This window comes from Petaurus breviceps, unplaced genomic scaffold, assembly GCF_028583685.1.
Source record: "Petaurus breviceps papuanus isolate PSGF00001 unplaced genomic scaffold, PetGlider_PUasm1.0 171, whole genome shotgun sequence".
Lineage (NCBI taxonomy): Eukaryota > Metazoa > Chordata > Mammalia > Diprotodontia > Petauridae > Petaurus > Petaurus breviceps.
The window spans coordinates 22,152,409-22,163,014 of NW_027185754.1; the positions used below are offsets into that span (position 1 = coordinate 22,152,409).

At 39.3% G+C, this 10,606-nt stretch overlaps 1 protein-coding gene across 3 annotated transcripts in view; it reads right to left on the reverse strand.

Moving 5' to 3' along the window:
- Positions 1–10,606, reverse strand: part of GARNL3 (GTPase activating Rap/RanGAP domain like 3) — a 214,321-nt gene that overhangs the window by 132,572 nt on the left and 71,143 nt on the right. For all 3 annotated transcript variants that reach the window (XM_069082702.1, XM_069082703.1, XM_069082701.1), the window contains one exon: positions 7,043–7,107. In XM_069082702.1, the coding sequence (XP_068938803.1) occupies positions 7,043–7,107 (65 nt within the window). The remainder of the gene's footprint in view (positions 1–7,042; positions 7,108–10,606) is intronic.

Sequence of the window (10,606 nt, forward strand, 5' to 3'; positions counted from 1 at the left end):
TTCACTGAGCCACCTAGCCACCCTAATAAAACTGTTCAAAAAAATGGCAACCAAACATTGAAACCAGGTGGAAAAGATCAGAAGAGGATAAAAAATAAATAAACTATAATTATTTTTCTGTTAAAGTTTATATTATTATTAATAAATAATAATGAAGAGTTTAAAATTTATAGTTTTACTTGGATTACAATTCCATATTTTATTTGTTCGTTACGACTGCTATTACATTTATAGTACAAAGATGCATAAAAAGGAGGGAGACAAGGAATAATTAATTATGTGAACATCTGGAACCTCAGGCAGTTGTCATTAACCTGAGATTCAGTCTCTTATAGTAAAACAATGGCTGGGTAGTATAGGCAACCAGTAGCAAAGTTAATTAAAAATAAGATCTTCAACCATTATCTCCAGCAACTCCTAGTCCAGAACACTGCTTAAAGGAAAGCTGTCTTAAGCAGTCCTTTTTATATAATCTCTGTGAGATCAGTAGATAGAAAAAGCATTTATTAAGCATTTATATGCCAGGTACAGGGCTAATTGCTGGGTATGCAAATATAACCCTTATTGGTGGTGGTAGTGGTATACACATGGGGCAGTATAGTCTGGAGATGGCCAGGAAGTAAGGTAAAGGCTGGATCTAGGCAAGTTAAGACAAAAATCCCACTTATCAGGGTCCTAGGTGGTTCCAAGGACAGAATTCAAGTTTCTAGTGGGGATGACACCTAGAATTATGGCAACATGGTCTGGAAATAGCTACAAAGTCCAAGTCCAAAACATACCTCAAAAGGCCACAGTATTGGGCTAAATTTGTTAAGATACAATCTAGTAGTGATAAATATAAATTCTTACATTTGGATGGAAAGAATTTATTGTACTAGTAATAAATTCAATCTATGTGATAAAAAGATCTGGGGATTTTAGAACTCAGTATGGGATAGGACAGTCACAAAAGCTTATGTTACTTTAGGCTACATTAAGAGGGGGATTGAACTTAGTCCAAAAAAGATAACAATCCTATCTGTAATCTTTTCCCTGGTCAATCCACTTCTGGAGTACTGTGTCGAGTTCTGGAAGTAAGGACAAGGTGGAGCATGTCCAGAAGACAGCAACCAGCATTCAACTCGATAAACATTTAATAAGTACCTATTATATGTAATGAATTGTACCATGGTGAGGGGACTGGACACTATGGCACATGAGGACTGACCAAATGAATTGGGAACAGTTGGTTTAGAGAAAAGAAAACATAGTGAAGACCTGACAGCTATCATGTGAAACAGAATTTGACCTCTGAGGGTAGAGCCACAAATGAATGTTAGACAATCAGGTTTATATCTGAAGTAAGGAAAACACTTTCTAAGAATGAGAGATGCCCCAAAGTGCCATGGGCTTCCTTGGGAGGTAGGAGTTTGCCCTGAAGTGTAGGTATCTAAGTGAACTCTCAATAATTACTTTTTGGCCACCTCACACCTATTAGATTGGCTAATATGGTAGAAGAGGAAAATAATACATGTTAGAGGGGATGCAGGAAAATTAGGACACTAATGTACTATTGGTGGAATCCTGAACTGGTCTAATCATTCTGGAAAGTAATTTGGAACTATGCCCAAAGGGCTATAAAACTGCATATCAATACCACGACTAGGTCTACATCCCAAAGAGATTTTTAAAAAAAAAGGTTTCCCTATGGGGACAAAAGGACCTACATGTACAAAAATATTTACAGTAGCTCTTTTCATGGTGACAAAGAATTGGATATTGAGGGAATGACCATCAGTTGGGGAATGGCTGAACAAGTCGTGGTATATGACTGTGAAGGAGTACTATTGTGCTATAAGAAATGATGAGCAGGATGATTTCAGAAAAACTTGGAAAGACTTACATGAACTGATGTTTGTGTAACATGAAGTGAGGAGAACCAGGAGAATACTATACACAGTAATAGCAATATTGGATGATCAACTGTAAATAATAGCTCTTCTCAGCAATATAATGATCCAAGAGAATTCCAAAGGACTCCTGATGAAAAATGATGCCCACATCCAGAGAAGGAACTGATGGAGTCAATGAGGATCAAAGCATACTATTTCAAATCCGGGCTCAGATACTCAGCACCACACCCAGAAATAACTGGCCGTGTAACCTTGAGCAAGTTACTTAACCCCAATTGCTTTAAAAAAAAAAAAAAGATTGTTTTCATATGCAATTGGAAAAAATAAAATATTATTAAAATAATTACTGTCGGGGAACATAGAAGAGAGGATTCTTATTCACGTATGGACTAGGCTCTTCCCCTAGCCTGGAATGCCCTCCTTCTTAATCTCCTACTTTAGAATCCTTGACTTCAAGACTCAACTCAAATGCCATTTCCGCCAGGATGCTTTTCCCGGTCCCCCAGTGGCTAGTGCCACTTCTTCTAAGGTTACCTTCCTTCTACTCTGTATTTATCTTGTATGTTCTGATTTATATGTTGTCTCCTTCAGTAAAATGATAGCTCTTTGAGAACAAGGACTGCTTGTGCTATTTTGTCTGCAAAGCACTTAGCAGAGTGTCTGGAACATAGTGAACACTTAAACACTTGCTGATTGGCTGATTGGACTATATGGTTTCAACTATCACATACCAGTGATTCTGTGAGATTTGAAAAAATTCAGATTAAAGACAGTTAAGATACTAGGACATGAATCTCTAATGATCTGGGTAAGGATTTTTAAGTCTGAAATCCTGATGACACAAACGCAAATAATTCTGATAAGAAAAAAAGGAAAAAGTATCTAAAGAGATTGAAGTGACTTACAGGGAGTTCTGTGATGAGCTCTTTTTTTTTTAAACCACATACAAAAGAACTGTAAAGGAAGATAAGAGAGGTTGAATATAAAAGAGTGTCATTGTCCTTTAATCATAATATCAGGAAGGACCAAGGCTTAGGGAAAAGTCAAAGGTTGCATGAAACAATGGAAGAAGCCTTGGATCTGAAGTTAGGGGGACTATATTTGAAGCTTAGTCCTCCCACCTACTGGTATATGATGTTGTAAGACTCATTTCTCTTGGAATCAGTTTTCTCATCTATAAAAAGTAGGGGTTAAACTAGAAGGCAGCTCTAAATATGTCATCCTAAGATAATTAAAAGCTCCACTTATGGGGCTGGGAAATGTGAAGATGAGGAAATTAGCATCAGGTGTTGTGAATGTTTTGACTATTGTATCTATTCTCAGGTACTTTTGATAAGACATGAGGATGTGGAGATTAGAAGCACATTGGGTTCTTGATAGGCTGGGCAGAGTCACAGGTCAGATGCATTCATAGTGAGAGTAAATCGATTAGAATTGAGAAGACATGAATTCTAGTCTAGGCTCTAACATTAACTTAGTGTACTTTACAGTCTTCAAAACTGTTGATGACACAAAATTAGAAAGAATAACTAATAATCAACCTAATCAAGGTCCCAAAAGATCTTAATAGTATAGAAAAATGGACCAAACCTAATAAGGTAAAATTTAACAGAGAAAAATATAAAATCCCATACTTGGTTTTAAAAATTAAACTGCATAAATATTAAATGGGAGAAATATAGCCCCCTCCTCTTTCATCCTAATCTAAAACTGACCCAAACACTAAGTATTCAGTATATATGTTTTCTGTGATACGAATTTCTGGTGTCATTCATTGAAAATAAATGGGTAAGTGAAATTCATTTTAAAAATCTCAAGCACATTTTCCACCTGACTAATAATAATCCTACCTCTACCCCTACTTCCTGAGAAGAAGGTAGCAAAGTATGGGTTGGTTCAAAAGCCTCCTCAACTAGGAATCTACATTATAGGGGAGGGAGGGCTCCTTTAGGGTTTAGGGGAGGAGAAAGCACACACAGTGCCAGTCCTGCTGAACAGTGGAACCTTCAGGAAGAATTAGTTTTGATGCCAATAACCCTTAGTTGGATTTAGTAGGGCCAGAAGCAGTAGCTCACCTCTCCTACTTGGTTAACTGCCCCAGACTCTGGCATGCAGCAGGAAGAATTTTGGCTACAGGAACATGAGTTCAACAGGACATAGGTCTCAGATTATCTCTGCTGTCAGAAAGCAGAAACTGAGGCTCAGAGACAGGGAGTGATTTGTCTGGGGCTACACAGTTAGGATATGGTGAAGATAGAACAAGCACTCAGATCTTCTATAACCTACTTCATCAAGACCACATGAAAAAACTTGCAGTAAAGAATCCAAATGGATTACAAGAATTGCCTTAGTTCTGAGCACCTTACCCATCAGTCCTTATCTTTTTTCTTTCTTTATCCTTCCCTAGGATGAATATTAAAGAGATATTAGAGACTGAATACTAAAAAGAATGTTAGAGATTCATGTCATAGCATCTTAACTGTCTTTAGTCTAAATTCTCCCAAATCTCACAGAATCACTGATATGTGATGGTTGAAACCATCCAGTCCAATCAGTCAATCATCAAGTATTTATTAAGTGCTTACTATATGGCAGGTACTCTGCTAAGTGCTATGTCTTCCCAGCCCTCTCCCAATAACATTAAATAAGGGGAAATTTATAGCCAAGAATTCTTTAAAAGAAAAAAAGGAAAATAGGAAGAAGGAAAAAAACAATAAGCAAAACGTAAAAATAGATGCAGTGTTCCACACCAGTGTACCTCCTCCCTCTGCAAATGGGTACAGATAGCTCTTCTTTGGGGCCATAATTGTTCCATACAATTTTATAACATTCATTTTCTGGTATTCTGTGGTTGTTCTTTTCATTTACATTGTTGCAGTCATTGCATATTTGGGTTTTTTTGGCTCTGCTTTCTCCACCCTATGTCAGTTCATATAAGTCTTTCTATACTTCTCATGTCATTACATTCATTATTTCTTTTTTTTTTTTTTGGAGGGGGGAAGGCAAGGCAATTGGGATTAAGTGACTTGCCCAAGGTCACACAGCTAGTAACTGCATTACCTGGCTGCTCCTCGTTATTTCTTACATCAGTTATGTTCCATTATATTTATGAACCACAATTTGTTCAGCCTTTGCTCAATCAACTTTGCTTCTAGTTCTTTGCTAACACAAAAAATGCTGTTACAAATATTTTGATGTATATTTTGGTGTTTAATAGGATTTTCTTTTTTTTTAATCAGTGATCTCCTCAAGGTATATGCCTAACAGTGGAATATCTGGGTCAAAGGGTATGACCCCTGGGGGTAACTAGGCAGCACAGTGGATAGAGTTTGGGACTTGGAGTCAGGAAGACTCATCTCCCTGAGTTCAAATATGGCCTCAGATACTTACTAGCTATGTGACGCTGAGCAAGTCACTTAACCCGGTTTGCCTCAGTTTCCTCATCTGTAAAATGAGCTGGAGAAGGAAATAGCAAACCACTCTAGTACCTTTGCTAAGAAAACTCCAAATGGGGTTATACAAAGAGTTGGACACAACTCAAACAATTGAACAACAAAAACAACCCTGGATTTCTATTACTCTATTTAGTTGACTTTATATAGACCCTATAAGGTCTGCAAAATGTTTTAAAAACAAACATTCTCTCATTTGCTTTCATAGCCACCCTGTGAAGGAAGTACTATTAAACAGGTAGGTAGTGAAGTAGATAGAGTGTGGAAGTTGGAATCAAGAAGACCTGAGTTCAAATCCTGCCTTAGACAATTACTAGCTGTGTGACCCCGGGGAAGTCACTCTCTATGCTTCCGTTTCCTCAGTTATAAAATGGGCATAAAAATAGCACCTACCTCACCACATTGTTGTGGAGATCAAATGAATTAACATATACACATATATGCAAAGCATTTTGTAAACCTTAAAATGCTATATAAATGTTAGCTATTATTATTATTAACAGTATCATTTACATTTTTTATGAGGAATTTATAGTTTAAGGGGATATCACACAACTACTTAAGTATGGGAAACAGCACTGAAAACTATGCTTCTCCAGAATCCAAACTGAGCTGCAATATATTGGCAGCAGGGCCTGAGAAAATATAAGGACAGAAATATACCAGCAAGAATCAGATAGACAAACATAGAGAAGGACAGAGACTGGGACAGAACATACAGAGAGAGAGAGAGAGACAGAGAGAGTGAGAATGTGTGTGTGTGTGTGTGTGTGTGTGTGTGTGTGTGTGTGAGAGAGAGACAGAGACAGAGAGAGAGACAGAGAGAGAGACAGAGAGAGAGAGACAGAGAGAGAGAGAGACAGAGACAGACAGACGGACAGATAGACAGACAGGGAGACAGAGAGAGAGGGAGACAGGGAGACGGAGAGAGAGAGAGGGCCCAAAATTTCTCACTTATTTTCAAAGGGATTCATACATATATAGAAGAGAAGAACTAGAAAGCATATGCTTTTTTTTTTTTAAAGCAATCGGGGTTAAGTAACTTGCTCAAGGTTACACGGCCAGTTATTTCTGGGTGTGGTGCTGAGTATCTGAGCCCGGATTTGATCCAGGTCATCCCGACACTGGAGACAGTGCTCTTACTCACTGAGCCACCTGGCTGCCCCTAAGCAACTGGGGTTAAGTAACTTGCTTAAGGTTACATGGCCAGGTGTTTCTGGGTGGGTGCTAAGTGTCTGAGCCTGGGATTCGATCTCCAGGTGATCCCAACACTGGAGCTGGTGCTCTTACTTGCTGTGCTACCTGGCCGCCCCAAAGATTTATTTTATTTCTTCTCTCTCTCTTTTTTTTTTTTTGCTTTTTGGAGGGCAGTTGGGGTTAAGTGACTTGCCCAAGGACACACGGCTAGTTTTTGTGTTAAGTGTCTGAGGCCAGATTTGAACTCAGGTCCTCTGACTCCAGAGCCCATGCTCTATTCACTGCACCACCTAACCACCCTGAAAGCATATGCTTTTATGATTCCAAAGGTAGATATTTAGATCAGAGAAGGTGAGGAAGAGAGAGAAAGGGAGAAAGGAAAAAAGGGAAGAAAAAAAGGGAAGAATGGAAAGACAGACAGGAACAGAAGAAGAGGAAGAAGAATGTAAAGAAAAAATGGAAAACTTTTGGTAACTATTTTTTTCATTTGCGAGCACTCACCTTAAAATGGACTTCACTGAGAGTGTCTTTGTGGGACTGTAGGGGAGGCATATTTTCTGGGTGCCCTGTAAAGATAAAACAGCAGCACAGGATGAAGTCAGACTAGTTGTTTCTCATTTAAAGCCCTCTCTTGCTGTTTGGAATTCCCAGTGCCTGAGTTTCACAGAAATGAAATACAGAAATATGAAATACAGAGAAAAAACATCTCTTTTCAAAAGGGAAGAAAAGAACTAGAAGGTAAATGCTTTTATGATTCCAAGAGCAGATATTTTAATTAGACCATAAGGCAATTTGGGTAAAGAAACAAGAAGCTGATCTATCTGTCATTCCTTGTGTTCATGACACAAAGCAAGTAAACATCCAGACCATTTGGGGTATCTAATTACCTACTGGCCAGTGATCTCCAGAAATATGCTCCTCAGGTCTTGGAATAGACATGCTATGTGTTTGTGCGTGTATATACACACACACATACACTTTATCTGGGATATTACACATTTATAATTTTCACTTTAAAAACAATGAAAAAAATTTGTTCTCAAATACCAAATTCCAACAGACTTTCATTTCTTTGGCAGCAATTACTTAAACACAAGGAAAAAGATAGGGAAAAGGAGAAAAAACAGAAAGACAGAGAGACTGGGACAGACAGACAGAGACTAACACATACACACAGATAAGAGATACACACAAAGAGAGGTGGGAGGGTTAGAGGGAGAGGGCAGTCCTTAGGATACTCAGGATACCATGGTCCAAGATTTCTCATTTCTTTTCAAAGGGGTTCATACAGATATAGAAAAGAAGAACTAGAAAGCATATGCATTTATGATTCCAAAGGCAGATATCTGGATCAGAGAGGGTGAGGAAGTGAGAGAAAGAGAGAGAGGAAAAAATGGAAGGGAGGGAGAGGGAGATAGGGAGAGAAGAAGAGGAAGGAGGAGGTGGAAGAGGAGGAGAGAGAGACAGAGGGAGAAAGAGACAAATAGCTCCCACACACTAGTTAAGACTTCTTTATGGCCAAATCACTGGGAGGGATCACATGTGCAGGTGGCTTTTCCCATGAATTACCATTTGGTGCCCTCTGTGTTGCATATTTCCTCTGGAGAGGTCTAGTAAACTCATACTTTGGGCTTTCCAAATGCCAATGATATACAACTACTGGATGCCAATGTGAAAAATGTTCTCCTTTCCCTGGCACCACTCCTTGTTTCTATTCCCATCCCAACTTGGCCCCCTCCCTCCCAAGTCTCCATCTAGTGCTCCCCTTCCCTTCTTCTGTGCCTTCTAATTGCCTATTCTATTGTTTACAAGTTTCCCTTTATTCTAGAGTTAATCTTTTCCTCCTGCACTCTTTCCATCTTTTGAACTCATGGAGACCTGGTTCCCAGCTCCCCCCAAGAAAATACCGCATCTTTGACCTTTCTTTTTCAGTTACTCATCTGGGAGCAGCTTCTCTCATGGTCTTTGAAACACAGGGCCGGAAGGAGGAGCAGGCATACTTCTTGCCCCCCATTGCCACTTCTAGGCCTTCTTACTACCATTATCACTGAGCAATCTATCCTCCTTTGACATTGCTCTGTCCAGATACATCATCATACCCAGATTGGCAGCTATCTACCAGTCCTCAAATCATTGGTGCTTCACTGGCACAGACTTCTGGAGCTCAGAGTCATGTCCATACAAGAAGGATGACAGATAGGAGATGGACAGTCTGAGAGATGAAGTGGCATTTTTGAGATATTAAAAGAATTGAAAGAAGGACTAGCATTTAGTGAATCCTCCTAGGCAGCTAGGCAGCAAAGTGGCTAGAGTGCTGGGTCTGGAGTCAGGAAGGCCTGAGTTCAAATCGTACCTCAGACACTTAATAGCTGTGGGATCCTGGGCAAATCACTTAACTTCTGCTTACCGCAGTTTCCTCAACTGGAAAATGAGAATAATGGCACTTACCTTGCAGGGTTGTTTTGAGTACCAAATGAGATAAAAACCAAAATGCACTAAGCACAGAGCCTGGCACACAGTAGGCACTATATAAATACTCGTTCCCTTCCCCCCAACCCCTTCTCAGCTTCTTCAGTACCTGCTCAAAGTCATCTTCTCCCTCTCCATTCCAGTCTATAACTTGAAGACTCCAATCTACTTTCAAATACCTTAATCTCCCAGTTTATTAACCTCCTCAACTCCCATGACCTACATTTTCACTTCAGTTCAGCTGCATATGGATGGTCATATACTTAATCTAATTATCCTCCATAAGTGTTGCCTTCTATGTTCAAGTACTCTAAAATTATCTTGTCTGACCTTAAACTCCTTTTCTTCCATTTTTCTCTATGACTCACTCTTCTATAACTATTCTTTGTCCAAACTGTGACTTCTAATTTCTCCATCCCCCAATGCTTTCCCTGGTCGTAACTCCTATTTTGGCTGTCCCAATCTTGAACAAGTTCAATTGCATACTGTCTTCCATGTTCAAAACTCTTGACCTCTTTCATCACTCTGGTTTTGCCAAACATCATCTCAGAATTACCCCCCACTATCTGCTTTTCCCACTTTTACAGGCTGAATGCTGTACAGTGCTGGACTAAGTCACACAACCATCCTGAGGCCACTCGATCTTTTTGTTATTTAATCTAAACTGTGTCCTCGCTGAATCAAGGCCTCATTTTATTCTTTCTTAATTGATTCTCCATGAACTCCCTACAGAGGCTGCTCCCAATTTTTCTATTCCTTTTAAGCCTCCACAATACTCCCTCCTCCTTTCTCAGCAGATGACCTTGTGTCTCATACATTATTGAGAAAATTGATGCCATTTGCCAGGAGCTCGCTCTTTTCCTCTATTTTACATCTCAAAACCCCTTGACATCATTCCCCATCCTCACCCCCTGTGCTTTAGTCTCTGACAATAATGCATCTTTTCACCAAAGTCAAATTTTCTACTTATACCCTTGAATCCACCCCTCATGTTTCTTCCTGCTGCTCACTCCACAATCATCCCCTCTGATAGGCAATTTAAATAAAAATCAAACATGTTCTTGGTACCTTTTGTTTTTACATTACCTTCATTTCCCAATACAGTTCTCCCCAACCCCAAAAGTCATCTCTTAGAACAAAGAATAAAAGAGGATAAAAAATTGTTCAGCACAATTAACCAGCACATTAATTAAGTCTAACAGCTTATATAGTGTTCCATACTTGCAGTTCCTCACTATTTTTTTTTGCTCTCCTTTTCTCTCTGTCTCTCTCTCTCTCTCTGTCTCTCTCTCTCTCTCTCTCTCTCTGTCTCTCTCTCTCTGTCTCTCTCTCTCTCTCTGTCTCTCTCTGTCTCTCTCTCTCTCTCTGTCTCTCTCTCTCTCTCTCTCTGTCTCTCTCTCTCTCCTAGCTCCTTCCTGCTCCCTACAAGCATCCCCAATTCTCCCTCATCCTTAAAAAAAACTTGACCCTAATATTCCCTGGTTCTCTATTTTTATAGACAAACTCTTAAGTCAAGTCAACAAGTATTTATTAAGTACCTACTATGTTCCAGGCATTGTGCTAAGTACTGGAGATACAAAGAAAGGCAAACATTCC